At 55.8% G+C, this 23,303-nt stretch overlaps 1 protein-coding gene across 5 annotated transcripts; it reads right to left on the bottom strand.

Annotated features, from left to right (window-relative positions):
• Positions 1-1,532: 1,532 nt before the first annotated feature.
• IL11RA (interleukin 11 receptor subunit alpha) lies at positions 1,533-21,945 on the bottom strand. Of its 5 annotated transcripts, none has more exons than XM_015848449.3 (13): positions 21,844-21,945; positions 5,569-5,668; positions 5,282-5,342; positions 4,956-5,122; positions 4,702-4,816; positions 3,824-3,856; positions 3,410-3,573; positions 3,154-3,317; positions 2,927-3,068; positions 2,487-2,582; positions 2,289-2,388; positions 2,033-2,115; positions 1,533-1,941 (listed from the first exon to the last, which is right to left on the bottom strand). In XM_015848449.3, the coding sequence occupies exons 2-13, from the start codon at positions 5,666-5,668 to the stop codon at positions 1,922-1,924; spliced, it is 1,245 nt and encodes a 414-aa protein (XP_015703935.2). In that variant the 5' UTR covers positions 21,844-21,945; the 3' UTR covers positions 1,533-1,921. The 5 variants fall into 5 exon arrangements, with proteins under 5 accessions (XP_015703935.2, XP_032297279.2, XP_015703932.2 ...); XM_032441388.2 differs by having other exon boundaries at positions 21,730-21,945; XM_015848446.3 differs by lacking the exon at positions 21,844-21,945 and adding an exon at positions 12,485-12,657.
• Between the last annotated feature and the right edge of the window lie 1,358 nt (positions 21,946-23,303).

The raw sequence follows: 23,303 nt of genomic DNA on the forward strand, positions 1-23,303 counted from the left end.
GCTGCTTTGCAACCACCTCCCCTTGCTTAAAGTACACTCTGGTCCTGGCAGAGATGGTGGTGAGCAGTTGGGGCTCGAGGGCCAGCCCAGACATTTGGCAGGACCTGTGCCACCCGAGACAGCCAGGCACTGCACACAGCCACCCACCCGTGACCCATCAGGGCGAGGCTGGTTTGGCAGCACCTCCTGCCAGCTCTGCTGGAGCCACAGCCACCAAGGAGCCCCAGCCCCAAAGGAAGTGCCCTGGCCCAGCAGAGGGACAGGGAGGTGCCGGCACTGGGACTGCTCTCATGGTCCTTTCCTGTTTTTCTCCTCCACAGCTTGGAGGCAAAGTTGACTTTGGCATCCAGAGCCCTCTCCTTTATCCCAGATTGCTGCTCACCCCAGCCTCGCATCTCGCTGCTCCAGAGAGCCACATCCAACACCAGCTGAATCTCTGAGCACGCAGCCCCCAGCTCTGCGTACCTTTAGAACCCCAAGCACTGACTGCTTACTGGGCTCCCAGGCTGCTAAATGTCACATCTGGGGGCACGGCAAGGCATGGCACTAGATTAGGTGTGCAAGGTTCTGGAGGTCTCTGCTCTTCCCCAGCCAGCAAGCAGCAATTCTCTATTTTTTTTTTCCTTTTTTTTTTTTTTCCCTTGGTGTAAGCCCAGACTCTACATTTATAAGCAGGGCGGGATATGGGGGACACAGCTGTCAACACCTAAACCAGCACCAGGTGAATGCAACACACTGAGCTGTTTGCAGACACTGGAGTCACAGATACAGGGTTGGTGTTGCATGTGTTCAACAGCATCCTATGGACAACTGCAGCCCAGTGGTGCTGAAATGGGATCTGATGGTGCTAAGAGAGGTTTTCTAATTAGAAGGGGCTGTGCATGGCATGCTGAGGATCAAGGAGGATGAGGGTGACAGTGGCACATAAGGCATGGCTGGGCTGGGTACTGTAGGCTTCCATCCCAGTATGGAACAATTCCTGTAACATGCCAGAGACACTGGAACCTGCAAAGCCAAGCCCCAGCACATGCAGAGGGCAGAGCAGAGCTGATTAGCACACAGCAGGAGATAGGCAGACAACTGGTGGTGCCACTGCAAAGGGCACAAATCTGACTCCTTTCTTGCAATGTCTAGCTTTCTCTCTGCACAGATCTGGGGTCAGATCAGACCAGAGCCAGGTCCTAGTGCTGCCTAATGGTGCATGGGGAACAGTGTGATAAATCCTGTATAATGCAGAACCCCAGATCCTCCTCATGCTCCCCACACTGCTGCTGCCTACATTTCCACTCAGCCTCATATGGATCTGGTTGGGCACGAAGCCACTGGCGCCAACTACTGGGGCTGGGAGGTGCCAACACATGGAAGCGATTACAGGGGCTGGGTCAAAGTGGGGGTAGGGGGGTAGGCAGCACACACCAAGTGGGGGGCTCTGTAGAGGGTTCCATCCTTTGCTGGCATTCATCAAAAGCTGAACGGAGTGAGGGTTGCCAAGCTGTCACTGCTCCTCCTGCCCAGCATCTGGTGCAAAGGGGTCTTGTCTGGGCAGCACCAACACTGCCCTCTTTATTGAGATTACAGAAGGAGGGTTCCCTTCTGCCTGCTGACGGCTGGTGGGGGGCTCAGCGGTCACCAATGCCCAGCACCCCTGGGAGAAGCCTGTGCCCATGATCCCCATGGAGGCGGCATGCTGAGGTGATGAGGGGCTGGCTCGGTGCCCCATCCCCATGAGTCCAGCCGCTCCTGACAGGCACAGGCAGCCCAGAGATCCTGGGAGTGCAGCTTCTGTCCATAGGGTCCATCTCACACCCTGGGGGTGCTGAGGGCAATGCCCGAGGCTGCATGGCATGGGGCCCTTTGGGCCAACAGTGGTGTCATGTCCCGTACATGGTGAGCAGATGCACAGAGCAGGGTCAGCTGCAGCTCATGGCAGGATCTGGGTCCCTTCAGAGAAAGAAGGCAGACCGTCAGAGGCTCTGTCCTGAGCCTTTCCCTGAACCCCTTTGGCCTCATGCTCCCCTACCCCAGCACTCACTTGGCAGAGCCTTCAAGTGGGTGGCAGCAACCAAGAAGTTGTGGGCTTTGGTCTCATCTTTGCTGTGCTTCCTCACTCGGAGCCTGCGGACAGAACAACAGTTGTTGAGAACACTGAGCAGCTCTCCTTGGGCGCTGACACTGCTGGAGTGCCTCCACCGTGCACCCTTATCCAGCTGTGCCCAGCTGTGTTGGGGCCACAGGACAGAGCATCACGGGACACCAATGCTGGGAAGTCAGGACTAAATCCAACCTACCAGATGAGTATGGCAATGACAAGAACCGCAACCAGGACAAAGAAGGCGAAGATCCCAAGGGAGACCAGGATGGCTGTATTCTCCAGGGGGTCACTGCGGTCTGGGACAGAAGACTGTCACAGCCTCTGGCACTCAGAACGGACCCTATAGCGAGGCTTTGGAACCTGCTCCCACCCCACAACCCCCAGCTCTACTCACTGATGGGCTCAGGGTTGGGAGCCTGTGAGGGCTCTTCAGCCAGGCTCCCCAGGCTGACATCTGTAGTGGTTTCTTCACTCACCATGGTGGCTGGGTCTGGTACAGCAGAAGGGTTGGGAATTAGTCCACCCCAAACCATAGGCAGCGTGACATGAAGGAGTACAGAAGGGTGCCCTGGGCCACAGGGTCCTGGTAGCCCAAGGGTGCCCTGAAGGCCATGGTGGGGGCAATTCCCAAATCACACCCTGCCATGAGTTTCAATGGTCTGGGAGCTGCTGCCTCCCACTGTGGAATCAGTTTTTAGGCAACTTGAAGGGGCACCAGGAGCTAGGGCTTGCCCATGTGACACCCAAGGGATGGAAAGGGGCTACAGAGGTGCCCAGGGTGCTGGAGAGGCTATGGGAGGGATGCTCTCAGCCTGTAGGACCCCTGTCCCAGACCTCTGACCGGCGTGGCTCGTGCCTCTGCGCTCCACTCGCTCCAATTCCCCGCATCCAGGAAATCCTTTGCGCTCACTTGCACCACGTGCTCCAGACCCGCAAAAGCGTCTGTGATCACCTCAGACAAGTTCACCGTCTCCACCTGTGCAGCAGAAGACCTTTGGCATATGGACACCCCTACAGGAGGCCACCAACTCACTGTGAAACCCCTCCTGGCCTCTGCTTACCACGGACCAGGAGCGGTGGATGACGGGGCGGTACTGGAGGCGAAACCGCAGCTGGAAGTGGGGCTCCTTGGGCCAGGATGCAGGGTACTTCCAGCTGACGTGCAGCCGCCTTGGGGCCAGGGGGACAGGTTCTACCACCAAGCCCTCTGGAGGGTCCGGCTTAACTGCATGGGAGGGGATGCTCCATCACACTGTGTCACCCTTCTGCTGTGCCATGTGGATGGCTGGGTAGGCAGGCAGGGGGACAGGCACTCACTGATGGCCTGCATGGTGACATCCAGGAGGCGGAAGCTGGAGCCCAGTGGGTTCACCTCGGTGATGTTCAGCCGGTAGGAACTCCAGAACTCTGACCGGTGGACGGTGCAGGTGCCGCTGCGTGCTGGGTCCTGCAGGCATGGCCCCACGTGCCCACTCTTGTTTCTGCAGGACAGGGAGGTGGGGTGGTGGTACGTTTCCCCCTGACCATGCCAGGAACTCCATGGAACAGGCAGACCCCTTTACAGCTTCAGTAGGGTCTGGGCAGCTCCCATCATCCCCCCATATGACTCTCACAACCCCCACAAGCCTCATGACTTGTGTTTCTTCATGGGCTCCCCAGCCCTTGCCTCCAGGACCAGGAGGAAATGGGCAGAGATTTTGGAATGGGGAGTCAGGTGGAAGTGTACCTTACCTCCGCTTCTCTTCTCCTGTCAGCGACTTCTTCCTGCAGCAGAGACAGGAAAAGCAGATGCTGAGGACAGCAGGACAGGGGACAGGACAAAGCCAACCCAATCATGACCCAAAGAAGGGACAGGGGTCTCTGCACCAGCTGCTCTGCTGCACCCCACTCCCACCTTGCTGCCCATGGGCACTATGGCACAGGGATTAGCAGTAACATCATACCCAGTCCCACCAGCAGAGAACCTGGGGGTTCCACACTAACTTCATCAAGCAGCAGGAGCAAGCACACAGAGACACTAACAAAAGCAGCTCTGCAGGGATGCAGTGTTATTTTCCATTCCCCAGCAGCTGGCTCTGCTCTCACTCTATGCATCAGCCTCAAACCCCACCGCTTCTCATTGCCAGCTCTGCACAGCTCCAGCTCCAACCACCCTCTCCGTGCTGTGCCTACGCACCCAGAGATGCCTGGGGGGTGAGGTGAGCCCTGCATCCCCACTGTGCCTGCATGTTGTGGAGCTGAGCATTGCTGCAGGTTTTTATAGAATCTGGCTGACTTCAAAGCAGTCCCATAATTTGGCCTGCTGTGATAATTAGAAGCAGCGTTGTTTCCCTAACTCCTTTCATCTTGAAGCATGCTGAAGCACTTGGCAGCTTGCAGACGACCTGCTTCTCTTCTCCACCTCCTCCAGCACTGCAAAAAAGGGAGCCTGCCTGTGCTGGCCCCCAGTGCTGCTTAGAGGCCCCTTTCTGAACAGGAGCTGTGCTCCTGGCAACAGCCTACTCTTTGGCTGCTATGCTGTGGGACTCGATATGAATCCAGGGTGAAGGTCAGAGTGCAGGCAGGATAAGATGGGTTAAGCTCAGGAAGGCTCATACCGAAGGCCTCACCTATAGGTAGTGATGTATCTAGTAGGGAGGAAGGTCTCAAGGCTGGAGGTCCAGGAGCAGGAGAAGTTCTCATAGTCAGATGCTCTGCAGGACACAGAGGGGACCCCCGGCAGGTCTGGAGACCAAGGGGAGGAGACTGTCAGTGAGGGGTCCCCACAGAGTCACCCACCCTGCAACAGAGCCAGCACACAGGGACCCATGTGTCACCCCCTATGCCACCCCCATGCCACCCTGTCAAGGGACGTGCTACTCACGCCCCAGCTGCAGGGACACGGCATGCAGGAGGCTGCCATTCTCGTCGTGGCAGCTGTAGGTCCCAGCAGTAGCCAGGCTGGCGTGTGGCAGCACCAGGGCTCCCTGATGGATGGCTGAGCCCTCTGGCAGTGCCATAGCCCCATCTCGTCTCCATTGGACCAGAGAGCTGTAGGGGAGAGAGACAGAGTGTTAGGGGATGGGGATATGGGGACACCCTGTGAGCTGTAGTAGTGCAGAGCAGAAGGATGGGCAAAAATAGGGATGGAGACGTTGGCTTTGCTCCTGTATTTTTAGAGCTCACCCATTGTGCACATAAGACACCTACCCAGTGCGGGCACCGATGCATGATAAGGTCACGTCCGTCCCCAGCTGGCCGTACTGCACACCTGCAGGGGCACATAGAGGGGGTCACCCTGGGGTCCTGCTGCACTGGAGAGCAGGGAGGGTCTGGTCCTGGCTGGGGGTGGGCAGTGGGTGGTGGATGAGGAAATGAATTACAAATGAATTTAGGGAAGGAAGGGCATCTGTAGGGCAGGCACAGACACTGCTTGGTCCTTGCTTTTTTGAGGGAGCCACAGTGTCCCCACATCACAAGGGCTCTGCTTTGCTTACCTTCCTCTCCCCAGCCCTCGGGGATGGTGAGGGAGGCTGATGCCAAAGCTGCCGCGAGGAACACCATCACCCTGCCCAGGCCTTGGATGTGACTGTGCATCTGGGGAAAGCAGACAGGGAAAACAGAGCATGTTAACTCAGTGTCAGCATCCCTGTATCCTGTCCCACTGCTTTGCCCCATCCTGCTGTGAACCACACAGTGACTGGTGCCACTCTCACATCTGTACCCAGCGAGAGCAGTCCCAGTGCTTGGAATGGGAAGGTGACAGGCAAGCACCACTAAGGAGATCAGGGCTGCACAAAGTGGATGGATTGAAGGTTCTTTGCTGTTTCAGCCCTGTGCTGAGAGCCTTGGCTGTCTCCCTGTGACTAAACTAGGGTAGTCCACAGAACTGTGACAGTGCAGCTGGAGAGGCAAATGAACAAGGAGGGATCAAAGGAGATGCTGTGGTGCAGTCAGCATCACTCTGACCTTTGCAGCCAGCATTACCCCAACGTGTCTATTCCTGCCTTTCCTGTCCTATGAATCCCAGCCAGCATGGCCCCATCCATCCTGGCCAGCACTCCATCCCTTCCAGACAGCACTGTCCTGTCTATTACAGCCCTGGCTCAAACTGGTATAGAAACAGATGAACTATTTTTTCCCTGGAATACCTCCTGCTGCCTGTCTGATAACAAGAGGCAGGCACTATTGGGCTGGGTTGTTCATTCTCTCCCATATGGCCACAGGGGCTGCAGCAAACTCCCTGCCAGCCTCAGCACAGGGGCAGGTGCAAGCTGCAGCCCCGTGAGTGTGAATCCATGTCCTGCTGAGTCACCCAGGCTGACAGCTTAGAGGGGAATATCACAGCCCTGGAAACGTGCCACAGAGCAGCTGACAGTGTCCATTCTGCAGGCAGTACAGCAAGCTGGGGATGGTGCTGCTCACCGAGCCCAGAGAACTGGAAGCATCTTTGCACATTAAACCACGTAATACTGGGGTTATGAAAAATAAAAGAAATGAGTTGATGTGCTCAAACCCAGTGAGGTGAGGAGCTGGCCTCTGGATTCCTCTATGTAAGGGAAAAGGCATGTACTGCTCCTGCATTGCACCACAGTGCTCCTGCCTCACAACAAGGTAATCCTACATCACAACACAGTGCTCCTGAATCACCCCATGGTGCTCTTCCATCACACCATGATGACCCTCCATCATAACACGATGTCCTTGCATCACACTTCAAAGTCCCTGCATCACACTATTGATGCTTCCATAGCACACTGTGATGCTTCAGACACCTGAAGAAGCTGCTGTTCCCCATCCTCCCACACCCACCAGGCAGCCTCCAATGCAAGCCCCACACATAAATAACTTCATGAGACTGTCATAAGCTTTTCCTACTAAACCACACGGAGAAACGTTCCCAAGAAACATCAGTCAAAAGCACTCTGCCAAAACTATGCTGGTAACTGATACTGACTGGGAACACTAGGCCTAGAAGTAAAATATGTCAGTGATGGAAAAAAGACTTTAAATACACTTTAAAAGCAGCAACCCAAAATAACTCCAAGCACCGCATGAGCCAGAATTAATGGATGGTGCTGGAGGGGATCAGGGAGAAGGGAGAGTGCAGCAGCACAGACACACACAAAATGCTTTAAAGTAAAACAAGTTCTTCCCCTGATCGTCCTGCTCATCATGACCTTCCTGCCTGCTGCCAGAGCCTGGTCACAGCTGAACATCCTAAAGAGATGGGATGCAGGGCAATCCCTGCTCTGCAACCCAATGGCCAAGAGCAGAAGCCCACACACAGTGAAGCAGCATCCACAGCACTGTCCCACAGCAGGCAGGAGCCACAGAAAAGAGGAAGACCTGCAGACTGGTGTGAGCTGTTGAAGGTCTCCAGCTGCTCAGTGCAATCTGTCTAGAAACAATGCCCTGGTTTTCTGCTACCAAAATCCTGCACCGAGGTTAAAACGCATGCAAATGGATGCCCACACATGTGTACGGTCAGGCTGCTTCCCTCAGCCAAGCTGCCATCTCATGGATCCCCACACAGACGGAGAAAACATCCCTCTGTGCTGCACCAGCAGTGACACAGCTGGGGACAGGGAGTCCCGGCTCTATGGCCTGGAGCCAAACCAGAGGGAACAATCAGAGCCTTTCTTGCTCCCTGCGGGCTGGTCCCAGGCCGAGAGGCGGCTACTCCCTGCCAGGGCAGGGTGACTGTGGTGGCTGGGTCAGGGCTGGTGGCTCCCGCCCCACGAGATGCCCTCTTTACTCTCAGGGGCCAGCTAGAAATGCAAGATACCATCCTCCATCCCACACCATGCTGCCATCCTGCCCTGCTGTGAGCTCCTTCCAGTGGCATCCTTCTGAAAACTAAGCACTGCGAGCCAAGACGTCCTGCCCCCAAATCACACACACAGCGCCAATGCACATATGGGATGTGACAGTCCCCTCAGCACAGTCACACTGTGCCATGACCCACGGTGGCCTGGCAGAGCTGGGCGCAGATTCCTGGGGGACGCCAACTTTCCATTGCAGTCGGTGCTTTGAAAGACAGCGGTTATTGTTATTTTTTTTTTTTAAACTTTGCTTCATTTGAAGTTGCTCTTCAAAGAGAAAGAGACACATGCAGAGCCAGGGGAGCACATGCAGGCGGTGCCATGGGAACACAAGGGTGCTCCCAACTGAGCACACAAACCCGTAGTGCCTTCAAGCCTCCCCCAGGGTGGTCTGTGGGGCAGCACCACTGAAATGAAGGAAAATAAAACCAACTGTATTTGGCAGTTCTGTTCCGCTGGAGTCAACCACCTACAGAATGCCCATCTGCAGTGGGAAAGGTGTGACAACAGTGCCATGCTCATGCCATAGTGCTGTGCTTTTGGAGCATCCCTGCCCCTCTGCCCAGCCCTGCTCCCTGCCAGTGCCTGCTGTGGGAAACCAGTCCCACAGCCAAGGGCGGTGGCGCTTGGAAGCAGCAGGAAGTTCCCTCTTCAGCTTGCTTTCCTTCAGGGTTGGGAGGGAGTGCCTTGCTAACCCCCTCCTTGTCCTTTGCCATGCTGTGGGGTCTGGGGAACTGCAGTGTGGGCTTCACCAGTGACGGTGCTGCTGCTCTGCCCAGAAAGCTGGCAGCATCCTTGTCCTGCACATCTGGCACCATCTTCTCTCCATGTCAGCTGCGGTGCTTTGTGTACCCAACACTGACTTGGAGGTGGCACAAACCTGCAGCAACCACATCAACCCCACTGCCTCTTGCAGTTCCTCACGTGGCTGCAAGGCGCTGTATCCTGCATCTCGAACTACACCTCTGTGCCTCACCACTTGGGAAGTGATTGCCATGCACTCATTTTCAGTGCTTTTTATTTGCATTCATTCTTTCACTCAAGTCTAAGTGCAAGGAGGAGGATCGCAGGGCACCTGGAGAGCACACTGCAAGCACCCATCCTGCAGGCATTTAAACACTGAGTGCCACTGCTGATGGAGCTGTGCCCTCTGCTGTTTTTGGGGCCACCAGGGATAAATGCAGCTACCAAGACTGCTAGCATTGCCTGCAGCTTCTTCTTGCTAACATCTTTCCAATGCCGAGGAGTGACTCCTGCTCATCTCATGCCTCAGGGACACCAAAAAGCATTGTTTCCCGTTTCACCCCTTTGCACACACATACACAGTCCTGCACTCAGCATTGCACCCACTGTGGGAATACCCCTGAACAAAGCATTAAACCCACTGCAGGCTTGTCCTGAGAGAATGGTGGGGTTCAGGGACTACTGCTCAGCCCAAAATGAAGCTTAGACCCAGCACAGCCCAAATGTGCCTTATGCACCCCAAACACAGCATCCCAAACACAGGGTTAAATCCAACACGATCGAGAGAAAGGGTTCTGCTCCACGATCACCGCAAATACCCATCCCCATACAACTCAGTAAAAGCCCCCCAAACCCATCCATGCCCCACCACTCACAGCCCCGCCGATACCCAAACCCCAACCCCGCACCCAGGGACCACCCCTTGCACCTCGTTCCTTTGCAGGCCGGCAGCCACTAGCACGACCCAGTGCTTGGGGTCCCAAATCTCGGCATCGCGGCAGCTCGGATGCGGGGCGGCTCACTGCTCCAACCCTGGGAAACTCCCCCCCCCAACGCTGCGATTTCCGCCCGGCCCCTCGCTCGCACCCTCCCCTGCCCCATCCCGCGGAAGGCGAAGGCTCTGGCTCCCGGCTGTAACCTGAAGCATCAGCAGGGGCCAAACAGCAAGAGCTCTGTTAGCAGCCAGCAGCCCCAAGCCCTGCCAGCTGGCTGCATTTTATTCGGAGTGGGGGGGGCAAATGGAGCCCCCAACACCAGCCTCTCCTCCCCCGCCCCTGTCCCCCACCACCAACCTCCTCCCTAAGCCGCACACTGGAGAAATTCCTAAAAATAATCTTCTGGCTGCAAAGACAGCTGGCCAGCAGAGGGCAAGGGATGAAATGAAGACATGGGAGGGTGACCCCATGGAGGTAGCTGGGTCCGAGACAAGTGTGACCGACTGGGTTGGAGGGACCTTGGCAGGATAAAGGCTGGGAGGGAATGACTTCTCCCGTCCCAGTTAAGTTTCAGATTTGGGATATTTCTCTGCTCCAGAATGAATTTGGGTGCTGGAGGATGTGCAATGAGCTTTCCTTTAGAATGGGGAAGGGTTCTGCTGTGCATACCAGATAGTGTGCTCCCCAGGCAGCGCCTGGTCCCAGTTTAAAGTCCCTGGAGCAAGTGCTGAGGGGCAGAAGCTGGAGCTGTGATTAAGCGCATGCACAGCCCTACGTTACATCTGCACACTTGTGAGTGCCCCATGGCAAATGCAGCACCTTGGTGCTGGGGCTAATCAGGCTGCTCTTGATGAACTCCAGCCTGGAGCAGGGGCAACAGGGGCCTCTCAGTGCACAGCACAGCTCCATCCCATCCAGTGCTAGGGGGCTCAGCAGTGTCTGGGAGCAATTGGGCTCAGCTCCATCTGCAAGGCACGAAGGCGTGCGGGTCAGCCAAGACACCGCAGGGTGGCAGGTCCAAAATAAACATTTTGCTGTTACTGCCTGCTTTCAGGAGCTGCTAACGTTTCATTTCAATGGCTCAAATACTCCTGCAACTAGCAATTTACTGTCACTCTCCTGCAAGAAAAATAATAATCTCTTTTGGGCTGGATGGGGATTTCAGGTGCCTTTAGGGGCCACCTGGGGAGCCAAATAAAACCACTACAAGCTCATTAACTCTGCACGCTGTGGCTCCGGCATCCCTGCATGGTGGGACACCCAAAGTTGCACCCTTTTGCGCATACAACCAATGCAGCAGAATGGGAAGAACGCTTCCCTGCAGCTGCACTGATTAATTGTCACCTCCTACTGGCACAGGCAGTCATGGCACAGCAGTGACGCTGGAAAGTACGCGAGGAGGAGGCTGCTGCCAAGGACAGGGGGCTACAGAGCAGGGCCAGAGGGTGGGGGGGCTCTGAGTTGAGAAGGTTGGAAAAACACCGGCTGGATCATTTTGTGCTGGGGGAGGGGAAAAAAAAGAAAGTGCTCCTGAAGGATTGAGTGTGAGTGTATCCGAGCGGGGGGAATAGCAGGGCAAAGTTGGGAGCGTGCTGACACATCTCCTTCCACACTGCTGGAGGGATGCCTTGGCCCCGCTTGGGGACAGCTCTGTTTACAAGCTCCCATTGTCTCTTTTTCTCCTTTTTCTTTTCCACCTCCCCCCCCCCCCCCCCCCTGAAAAGTTATAGTTCAGAGTAAACAAAAGCAAACAGCCTCTCTCTCCAAACATTTCAACCATCCCAAACTTTCTTTGGAGGGGGGCTGCCCGTGGAATTTTCCTTATCCAAAAGAATTTCGAAATGTTCCCATTTCAGCCTGCCTTGACTCGAGGCCAGGACAGCTCTGAAATCCTTCGTGAAATGCTTGAGCTGCCCTCTGTGCAGCCTGGCTCCATCCACAGCCACTGCACCCTAAAATACCCATGCATGGCAAAACTGCAACCCTACTGGAGGGGGAAGGCAGACATGTCCCAGCCTGTGCAAATCCCTCCTGCCCAGCCCACCACCTGGAGGAATCCATCAGCTCCTTGCAGGGTTGGATCCAGCTTTTTGTGCTTTAATGATGGAGTGATTCTCTGCAGCATTTTGCAGCAGGTAATGTCTGCTCCATGCCTGCCTGTTTGCCACAGGGGGAGCAGGAGCAGATGCCATGCTGCATCCTTCCCTGTAGATGGAGAGGGTACCTTGCCTTGTCCCCTGCACACAAGGAAAGACTGCATATAGAGAGGAAGAGGAGAGTTCCTCCCAGTACAGGCCATAGTGGGTGACACCCAAAGGTGACCCACAGCACACGGTTGGGGTGTGCACCCCATTCCCTGCTTGGCACCAAGATTTAATCCCAAGAATTAGAGCATGGGCAAGCAGAGACCCCCAAGAGATTCCTCGGCTTGCTTGGCACCGTCATGGTGTAAGACCTCACTGCGCAGCTCAGCCACCCAGCCATGGTGACACCAGGGTGGCCCTGAAACAAAGGCAGTGAGGAAATTTCAGCTGAAAAGCCCACCCAAGAGAAGCCGACGAACCAGGGAACCAGAGTGCTAAACAAACACCGGGCTGGGATTTGGCTGTCAATGCAAGCCATTGTGGTGGCCTTGCACATGAATGTCCCCTCCTCATTTTCCCAAACACTCCTTGGATGGGTGTCACTGGGTAGGTGGCCCTGCAGCCCAAGAAACAGCAGGGCACAATAGAGACCCCCTGCATCCTTACCCCACTGCCATGACTCTCCCCTGGGGACACAGGAGACTCTAGAGGGGCTGCAACCCCTCGAATCACCCACACGGTCACCCCAGGAAGGCTAGTACCCACTCCACCACCCCCAAAGGCGCAGCGTCCCTCGCCACTGCCAGCACCCAAGTGGGGAGGTACCTCGGCTCCGGGTGAGGCGGGGGTCATGCCGTGAAAGGGGGGTCCCCTGCAGCTGCCTGCTGCCCCCCCAGCTCTGCACCATCTCCCGGGCAGCCTTGCCGGTGCAATGCTGCACTGCTTCCTCCTCCTGCGCAGGGGCTCCTGCACAGTCCCTGCTCAAAGGCAGCCCCCTCCCTATAAAGGGGCCAGGCAGCGGCTGTGTGGAGAGCAGAGCCTCTGGCACAGCAGATGGGGTCTGCAAGTCAAGCCTCCCTCAGGTGTGTTTGCCTTGGCTGCAGCTCAAGCCCATCCAATTAGAGCTACAGAAAACATATATTAAAAAGGAGGGGGAAAATAATACTCCCTCCTGCTCTGAGGCCCTGAGCTTGGCTGGGGTTTTTCGGTCGGCCAAGTGCAAGCGATGCAGGCTCTGCTGGCAACCGCCCGGGGAGGGAGGGGTGTTTGTGGATATTAAAACACAGTCGTAAAGGAGAATAAAAGGGCAGCCTTGTTTCTGAACGAGTCTCCGAGGCTTTCCCCTCTCCCGGCATGCTCAGCACCTGGCCTGCTTGCGAGCAGCTCTGTGGCAGCAGCCCCAGCACATGGCCATGGCCCTCAGCATGTCCTGAGGAGTGGAGGGACAGCACTGTGCCCTGAGCATCCATCTGGGCCATCCCTGTGCCTGCCATCAGCTGCACGAGGGACTGGATGGGGTGCTGCTGGAAGGATCCCCACCCCCTGCAGCCCTCAAGCAGTTGCTGGGGTATGGCACACAGCACCGTAGTTGCTGGGGCACAGTGAGGAACGTATGGCCGAGGCAAGCCTATATGGCACTTGTCACAACCCTGTTCAACAATGCTTGAGGCACTCAGCAAACACAGAGGCTGTGGGATGACACGGGTTTTGAAGCCCCCTGCAGAACCTGGCATAGTGTTAAAACCACCCATGCATATGCCACCCCCGCCCATTCCCAGTGCTGCCTGCAGGTCACCTTTTGGTATCGTGTCCCTGAAGGTGAAGGAGCAGCAGGTCAAGGGTGACTGCTCACACCTCCTGGCATCACGCCTGACTCTGGTGTTAACTATCACAGGAGGAGAAGAGATACAGATTGGGGGTGGCAAGGATTTGTTGCCCCCCACCAGTTTTTCCCTTGGTGTAGATCTGAGCGGGTATCCACCACTGTGAGGGGCGGCTTTGACCTCTGAGGTGAGTTGAGGGGCTCCTTCTACACCCCGCCATGGGATCACCTCCCCTGATCTACTCCCAACCAGGGGATGCTGTTCCCCTGTGGCACATCCTGTGCTCCCTCACTGCCATGCCCAGCAGCCAGCTCCTTGAGGAGTGTCCCTGGACGCCATCCCCATATCCCCACACAATCCCCACCTGCTTGCTCACACCTGGCTCCTGCCGCTGCCCTCTGCCCCCTCCCCAGGCAGCTCTCGGCCACGTGGCAGTGAGGAGGGGGCCGACAGGCGGCCTCCCCCCATCCCTCCCTCCTCTCCCCCTCCTTCCCTCCGCCTTCCCTGGCAGCTCCCCAGAACAAAACCACAGCCTTGCTGGGCCTCCATCCCCTCACCGCGCACGGACCCCGGGCACGCCCCGGCCCCTGGCCCCACTGAGTGACTAACGGGAGCCACCGGGGCGCCTGGGGCCGGTCCCTTGGCCGCGGGCCCTCCCTGCAGCAGTGAAATCACGTCTGGAGAAAGCACGCGTGGAGCCGTCCCCGGAGCGAGGAGGATCCTGCCCTGCCTGCTGGCTGCCTGCTGGCCGGCTGCCCCCTCCCCAGCAGTGCAAAACCCCCATCCCACGTCTTTCGGAGGGATGCACGGCCTATGTAGAGGGCTGGCAGCCTGCCCCCTATGCTCACAAAGCGCCCACTGGGAGCCCCTGTCCTGCCTCTCACCCCCGAACACACAGCAGGACCGCAGACGCACGGACCGGCCACCTCCGCTTGCCACCGGCACGTGGCACGTGGGTGACTAATGCAGGTCTTTAAACACCTCTGTGGAACGGGAGCGTGGCTCCGGGTGAGGGTTTAATTCCCTTCCTCCGCTGCCTGCGCTCTCCCCTTGCTGTAATGCCATAGGGACGGTGTTTGTGCCACCCGGAGCCAGTGAGGATGCAGCCGGGAGCGTGCCGGGGCTATAAAAAGCAGCGCTGTGGAATGCGCCGTTCGGGAGGAGAGGGGAAAAAATACAAATAAAATCAGGTGCTGAATGAGTCAGGAATCGCAGCGTGAACCTCTGGCTCAGCGCTGTCCCTTCCTCGCTGCTTTCACAGCCAGAAGCCTGGAGACGTCCCGGTAAGGCCAGGGAAAGCAGAGCGGAGCTTTGACACGGCCGGGAGGGCGGAGGACAGCAGTAGGGCTGGTACAGTCGGGGGGATGATGGGCACCTCACCCAGCCCAGAGGGGCCAGATCCAGGCACACGGCCGCCTGGCTGTTCCTTTGGCAGCTGGCTTTGGGCAGTGTTTGTCCAGAGGATTAACCGTGCCCTGCTTTATGGCTGGAGGCTCCATCCCTCTATGATGCTGCACCCATGGCAAGAATGGGTGCTCTGCTGTACCCCCAGCCCACAGCACACCATCAGGGACCTTACCCAGAGCCGGGGGAAAGCACATCGAAGGGAGCTCCCCGCCCCGGGACATGCAGTGTTTGTACAAGCCTGAGCGGGGGAAGGCCAGATTAATTTTAAACCTGAATAAACAAGGGGAGAAGGCAATGCCAGTGCTCACTTTTCCCTGCAGCTCCCTGAATCCAAGGATGCATCCACACACAGCCCGGTGTTCGGTCGCAGGACCCCAGGGACAGTCCCAAATCCTCCCCTGCCATGGGGCCTCCCTTGTTTCAAGGAGTTCCTGGCTGAGTCAGTGCTGGCAGCGGGATGTGCTCCCGAAATCCCTCCAGCTGCAGCGCTGGGTCTCCAACCCAGGTATCACACAGAAGCCCCCATTCCATGCCATGTCATCCTGCTGGGGACAGCTGTCCCCATGCCATGCACATCACAGCATCATCTTGGGAAACAACCAGGAGTGGAAAGAAATAAAAACAAAAATTAAAAAAAAAAAAAAAAGTTGTTTGTGGGTCAAGAGGAGAATGGAAAAAAAATCAAAAAAAACAACAAAAACCAACAAAACACATTTTGAACTTTCGTGCCAAAAGGAAAACGAAAACCAAAACATTTTGTTCTAAATGATAGGCCTTGTTTAGTTTTCAGCGGTTTTACTTTTTTAAAATGGTTCGAATTAAACCGAGCTAAATTTGGCTTCCAAACATTACCTTGGGGTGGGGAATAAAATAAAATCAAAACGTCTCATTTGGAAAATGTCAGAACGAAACGCCACGGCTTTTCCAGCCTGGCAAGAGCCCAGGCCAGGCGCTGAACCCAGCCTCAATTCACAGCGTGTGCCGGCCTCCCAAAAACTGCCTTTTTTTTTCACTTTTTCCCCTGCAAACAAAGCAGCTGCCCGATGTAACCTGGTGGGCGGCCGCTGGTGCTCCTGGCAGGGCCGTCCCTGTGCTGCACTGTGCTGATGTACAGACTGATTCCACTGCAGCCAGCAGCTTTGCACCCCAGTCCGACCCGTGCTGCTCTTTAAAACTTCTGTTTAAATGTCTTTTCTATTAGGTCAGCATTCCTCCTTCGCATAGGGAAGGTGGTTACGGGCTGCAGCCCGGCACACAAGCTCCTCAGTGCTGGCTGCTGGATCTCAGTCAGCCAGCAGACTGCCCACGCTATTAAATTACTAAGAAAAATGGATCGTTTCTCCAAGCATTAGGTGCATTAACCTCTCGTGGTGGTGAGACACGCTACAGGCGAGCTGTTAATTGGAAATTCATCGAGCTGGCCGCAAAAGTTTCCTTTGCCTCCCCTCCACCCTCCCTTCATTGAGGTGAAGGATGGAGGAAGGCATTTGCTGCCCCCCCGCAACACCGAGGAAAATAACTCCCAGGGATATTTCCAGGCACTGCAGGAAGCAAATGTACAGCTGGCAGGGTCTGGTCCTAGACCTGCTTGGTGCTAACCATGGCCTCATCCACTAGTGATACGTTTTAGGGGGACACTGCCTGCAGACAATGCCCCAGCACTGTTCCAGTTACATCTTGGGTGAAAACAGATCCACAGACCTTGCCTTGCTCACATCCTTCATCCTTATGCCCTTTATCCTTACATCCTAAGCACAGCATAAACACTAACAGTCATCTGAAGGTCTCCATCCCAGCCCAGCATCCTGTGCTGCTTGGGAGCCAAACCTCAGAGCCCTGCAAGACGTTCCTGGAACAGTCAGAGCTGCAGGGATCTCAGTGCCTGTATGAAGCCTACAGGGAGAGAGCAAGGAGGAGTTTGCAGCCAGTGTCAAGAGGATGCTCCAGGAACACATCCCCTCTGGAGTTCACACCTGGCACTGCTGCAAGGAGCCGCATCCTGCTCCTTGTGCTACAGGGAAGTGCAATGCTGCACATGGAGAGCCCCACGCACCCATGTTGCCTTTGAGTGCCATGGGTACAAGGACAACAGGCATTACTCTGGCCGCAGGAGATGAAAAGAACATCAGGGATGGCCAAAGGGAAAAGGATGCTTCCCCAGTGCTGTCATGCTCCAGCTGCAAGACTGCGAAACTCTAAGCTGTGATGGGGCAGAGCGGCCCCAGAGGAGCTGTGAAGCAGCCTCCTGGGAGCCTCGCAGGAGCTAAAAGTCAAAAGCAGCCTGAGGGCGGCCAAACCCTCTGGAGTTTTATGCTGGCCCTTGCAAGATGGTGATGGAGCAAGAGCTGGTTCAGCCCACCAGCTCATCCTAAGACTTGGCCCTTGGGCAAAACTCATGGAAAGCAAAGGACAGACTCCTGTGGACTTCCTCAGGGGCTCAGGGTCTGTCCTGGCTCTGCACGAAAGTATGGGGAGATGCCAGCTGGCCCAGGCACCGTGCGTGACAGTGGCTTTCGCAAAGCAATGCAAGGGACATGGCAGCTGGGCCAGCCCCAGGGGACCTTCGTGGGGCCGTTTCAGCACAGCTTTCTGTACTGCAGCTCCTCTGTTGCAATTTGACATGCCATGGGGTGACGCTCCAGCTGAGCCATGCAGCAGCCCCGTCACCCTTTTATTTTTTGTAGCTGCCTTTGCAGGAAGGCAAGGTCTGAATCACTCTTTTCATGGTATCACTGAATTCAAGAAGCATTGATGTTTGGGCTGACCATTGTCAAATAGGAGCTGGTGAAGTACCAGCTCCAGGGACTGAGATCTGGCCAGAATGGAGTGCACAGTCCCAAAGGAAAGGGCTGGCAAAAGGAAAGAGGAAGGCAAAGGAAACAGCTGAACCAGCTGTGCTAACCCTGTGGGCACAGGGACATGCCCTGCACAGGGACACTGAGTATTATGTGTTCTGCAGCAAATCCAAACCCCTGTGCCAAAACCAGGCACTTGGGGCCCACAGGATGCTACGCAGCATCCCCCAAATGGGTTGTGATCCAGGGGGTAAGCCAGCCCTGCCACTGTGGTGTACGGGGAGCTCTGCCTGCTTGTAGCTTCTCTGCCCCTGCCCCTTACTATGTCTCCAGCATTGTTCTGTAAACCAGGCTCGGCATCCCTTGTTTTCACTTTAATAGCTCGGGTAAAACAGAAAATGCCCAAACGACCTTCTTTCCACCATCAGGATTTCATTAGACGAAGGAGCCCTAAACTTTTCCACCCCTCCCTATAAGGAAATCTCTGCAGGGCCGTAACCATTTTTATTATGCTGTTTCTATTTCTGCCCTCTCCATATTGAGAGGAGAGGACCAGAACCTGGCAGCCACTGGGGAGTCCTGGAGTGGACTCTAAAACCCCACCAAACACTCTCAGCATCAGCCCTTCTCTGCACACCCAACCCTCTTGCCCACTGCCACAAATACCTCCACCACATTGTCCACAGCAAGGTCTACATAAATGTCCCCAGTGGCTACAGCCCACTGGAAACCCAAGGATTCATCACTTTTAATCTCTCCTCCCCAAGTGTGTTTTCCCACAGGTTCAGTGCATGACCCTACCTTTCACCCCCCTGCACAGCTCAGCAACTTATCCACCCATACCAGCTCTCACCAGTGGTCCATCCAGCCCGGCTGCCATCTCCATATGCATCTTCAGAAAATGTGTATGAACAGATGTGGCCTCCCCCCAGCCAGACCCTCCAGCAAACCCTTCCAAAATCCCTTGTAAGCTTTTTCTGCAATGACTGATCCCTGCTGGCCCCCGTCCAGGCTCCACTGGTCAGATGTGACCACAGCACAAAATCCTGCTGGGATGGAGGTGAATCAGGTCTTAGAGCATAGCTTAATTCTTTGCCTTTCTTATCCCAAGCCCTCCCTACCCCAAACAACAGATGCAGCAGAGATTAGGAGGTGGTTTCCCATTTTTTTCCCCCATTTCTAAAACTCACAGCCTGGAGGGGAGGTGGAATTGCAACTCAGCCTCCATCCTCCCTCACTCATCCATCCATCCTCCTCCTGACACTGCGGGTGATGGGACAGCCCCATGGAACCTGAAACTCACCCCATCCCAAGGCCATGCCAGGGCTGCCTCAATGACAGGGTGACTCAGAGACCTGGGAACCAGCCAGACTCAAGAGATAACTCCCACTAATGAGTTGATTTCTGACACAGCAAACCTGCTTCTAATTTCCAGAGGAATTTTTCTTTTTCCATGGAAATGGTCCACTGGAATGTGACTCTTAGGGAAGACAAGTAAACCATGACTCTAAGACACCATCACCCTTTTCCATCTCCACAGCCCAGCAGGAGGGCGCATCAGAGAAAAGCATCACTGGGAGGCATGGAGTTTGCTGGTAGGAACTGGGGTCACAGAGTCACTTTAAAGCTCTGACAGGAGAGACTTGGTGATTTTCACACATGAGATGCTTTCTTAATCACAGGAACACTTAGCAAAACCCAAAACTCTAAACATCCCAGCAAATCACCCCGGAGCTAATTCCTGATGCTGGTTTTGCATCAGCATTCCAAAAGCCAAAGAAGGCCCCAGTTCACTGCCCCAGGGGAAAGCTCCCACCCGAGACATTCTCTGTCCTTGGCTGTGGCTTTGGCATGGGTAGAGCCACCACATCCCATGACCGAGCAAGAAGAGAAGAAAGAAAGGCAGAAAGGTGCCAAATTTCCCTAATGATGCTGTACAGGAGGAAAGCAGAGCCATGAGCACCTACCCCTCCTCCAGGAAGCATCTCTCAAAGGGTTTTCCTTCACGGCAAGGCCTGCAGGAAGAGGACAGCCTCATGTGCCCACATGAAAGCACATTACACACACAGGCACACTGCCAGGCTCTGGGCACATTCTGCCCAACCCCACAGTGCACATCTCCAGCATGATGCTCACAGCCCGCTGCTCTGGGCATGCGGACACCTTGTCCCCAAGACAAATGTTCACCTGAATTCCAAGGTTCTGCCAATATAAAAATGAGCAACTTATAAACAGCGGGACCCACTTTGCAAAGGGACCACTGACACAGCAGGAGCCCTCTAGGGAATGTTGAATGGCTGAGGATGGACAGTGCAAGCCAGGGATAGAGATGGAGAGTGGAGGATGAAGTGAAGGCAACCCGGAGCTGATCCAGCACTAGGAGACAAGGATCTCTTGGCTCACTTGGCCATATAAAATAACGAAGATGCTATAAATACAGCAGGGTAAACACCGGAGAGGGAGAAGAGGTCTTGAACTAAAAGCACAATGTTGGCAGAAAGCCACATGGGAATAAACTCTCCAGGAATATACTCAGGCAGGAAAACAGAGGGAGGTTTAGTCCTGCGTGAGCAGGAAAAGCCTTGGAGTTGCCTTTGAACACAACTTGGAGCAGAAAGGAAGGGTTTGAAAGGAAAGCTTCTGGCAGATGAGGATGCCACACGCTGTCCCCAGCTGCATAGATTTCCCATCTCAAGGTCCAGGTGAGATGGCACAGAAGGCAGGGCCAGGTGGCATTAGGTACCTGCAGACAGGGGGACACAGGGTGGGTTCTGGGTGCCCACCCAGCACAGCAGCTTCTGCTAAACCAGGCAGCTGCAAAAGGGAAGTGGCAGCGCTTCCAGGCTGAATACAGTGGGGAGACTTGCAACGCAGTGAGTCATTCATTCATCCTTCATAAACAGGGCCTGCACCCAGCCAAGCATCCTCCTCCCCCCCGCTACCGTGACAGCCAGACTGCTTCTCTAGGACAGGGAAAAAGTGGCTTATCAGATAGGATCATGTTTTCCCCGCCCCACGAGGCTCCCAGCAGACTGCAGCAGTTCGTAGACAAGAGGAGGGCAAACCCTGTTCCTCTCTGAGCTGGGCTGTTGGAGAACAGCGGTGCACAGTACCGAGGACCAGGTGGCCATGTCCCATCCCAGCACTGGCCCAAGGAGGAGCCCTGCTGACTGCCAGCTCACAGCTCTGAGGCTGAGATGCCACAAGCTCCGTGCAGCCCCATGCGTAACCACACCATGACCTGCCCTCGGATAAACACAGACGGAGTGCAAACACCCCACCTCCTCCTCCAGCCAACGCCAGACGTGGCTGCAGCCTGCAGGAGCAGGTACCTCCTGGCACTCACTGGGACAGCCCCGCACAGCAGCAGCTGTGCCATCCGCACTGTTGCCTGGGGCACAGCGGCACGTCCCTGAATTGCTGTATCTCTGTGTTTCCTCTTGCAGAGATACAATTAAACTGAAGCATCATCACAGAAGGGGCCGGCAGCTGTGGCAGCAAAGTTCAAGCGAAACTCAGCTCCTTTCACACTGTTAACCCGTCTGCTGGCAGAAGTCAAGAAGAGACCCGGGGGTTGACACGGCCAGGGAAGGTGACACAAGCAGCACCAGAGCTGGGTGTCCGCAAGGGACTGAGAAGCCGTGATTGAGCCAGACAAGGGCAAGGAGGGACAAGGCAGGCTGAGCCCTTCTAATGCCTGCGCATGAGAAAGCAGCTCTTTCCGCGCCTCTCGTAATTAAGAACAGCTTTCTCCTCCCCAGACCCCCCAGGAGAAGAGAGGGCCCTGCCAGGGAGACCTGTGGCTCCGCAGGGGTGAGGGCACTTTGCCTGGTATTGTTCAAAACTTTTTCCAGAAAACTATCCCCGGAGCTTAGAGGGGGAACTGAGAGCAGATGATGGGGAAGGGGCTCAAAATTTCCACCCCAGCACTTCTTCCCACCCCCCAAGCATCTCCATGCGGGAGCTGAGCCCAGAAGGGCAGCAGTACCGGGTACCCGCATGCAGGGAAAACGCGGGGCTGCTCCCGGGCTGAGCGGGGAGTTACCTTTCCCCGAGCTTCGGGGCAAGCGGCAAAGCACGGCGCTCAGCCTCCTGCCTGCCTGCAACAGCCGGCAACCGGGCGGAGAGTCACCAACAGGAGAAGCGGGGCTGCTCCTACCTTCCTCCGCGCCTCCCGGGCTATGTGTCCATGGTGCTGAGCGAGCCGGGCCGGGACCGGCAACGGGTCCGCAGAGCTGCACCGACGGAGGGGAGCCCGCTCGGGGCCGGCTGGGGAGGCAACGCGGGCGGTGCGGGCCCGACGCCGCTCAATTGGAGCAGGGCGCTGCCAATCTGCCGCCGCCGCTCCGGGACGCTTCCTGTCTGCGAGCCGCGCCCGGCACCGGCACCGGCTCCCGCAGCTCCGCACCCTCCGATGTGCGGCTCCATCAGCCCGGGGCACGAACCCCTCGGGATCCCGATGGCTCCGGGGCACTTGGTTCGCCCAGCCGGTCCCGTCGGGGCTCACGGCTTGCGTGGGTCAGGGTCCCCCTGGGATGCAGAGCATCCTAGAAAGGGGTGATGCAGGTCTTGCCCATGCCTCAGTTTCCCTGCTCCTGTCATTTCCTTGTGGTTTGGGTGTTACAGGGGTTACAGCTTGTTAACTCGTAGGATGAAATCTGGCCCTCAGGCTCGTGTCCCTCAGCCATAAGGGAAAAAGAAAAATAAAAGCCTCTTTCCTCCTCATGTCCTTCAGTACTTTTGCATTCCTCTTTTCTAAAGAGCATCACCTCTTCACTGCCCTCCCTGATTTCCCTTGGAGTATATATATATATGTGTGTGTGTGTGTGTATGTATATATTCCATTTGAGTAAATATTTGCAGGAGGAGTAACCATGATGAAATTCTGCAGTGGGAAACCATCCGGTCAAAACCCACGGGGGCTTTTCCCCTGGTACCTGGGTCCAAGCACGGTCTGGGGTCTCCCAGGATGGGCTGAAGACCCCAGCTGAGGTCAGCAAAGCTGCAGCTAAGGGAGCCCCATGCAGACCCAGCACTTCTATACGCACGGGCACAGAGCCTGATAAGGGCCATGTGCCTGTGTTCGTGCAGCATCCACACAGCACAACTCCAGCTATCTTGCAATAACAGAGTGCACTGCAGCCCCCCTGGAATAAGCGAGGTGTGTTTGCATCACATCCCAACTTTGAAATCCCACAGTAACAAAACGTTCCTTGCCCGCATCACTGCATTCCTCTGCAACCACTCAACAGCACCCAACTACCTGCTCGTGCTCTGCAGCTCCACGATAACAAGCCCGTGAGTCACCTCACCTCCCATGTAATCCCGCAGTAACAAACTGGTGTTTTCCTTTGGGCCAACCTTCCTGTACAACTCTACAATAACTGCGTGCCCCGAGGCTGTGCACGCTGCCATTGCCGCAGCAGCACTGGTGCAAGCAGTGCACTGGGGAAGTGGTGTAACCCACAGGGAAACCCCTCCCTGTATGCAACCTCCTCCGCCTTCTGCCCTAGGGTATTAATATATGTAATGACTGGGATATGAGGTGTTAAGGAATTCAATGATCACGATCCAAGGGGCAAACTAAGCTTTCCCCTAGGGTGGCAGGGCTGGAAATGA

The sequence above is a fragment of the Coturnix japonica genome, chromosome Z (genome assembly GCF_054131305.1).
Source record: "Coturnix japonica strain WE chromosome Z, WE-NBRP24, whole genome shotgun sequence".
In the NCBI taxonomy this organism is placed as follows: Eukaryota; Metazoa; Chordata; class Aves; order Galliformes; family Phasianidae; genus Coturnix; species Coturnix japonica.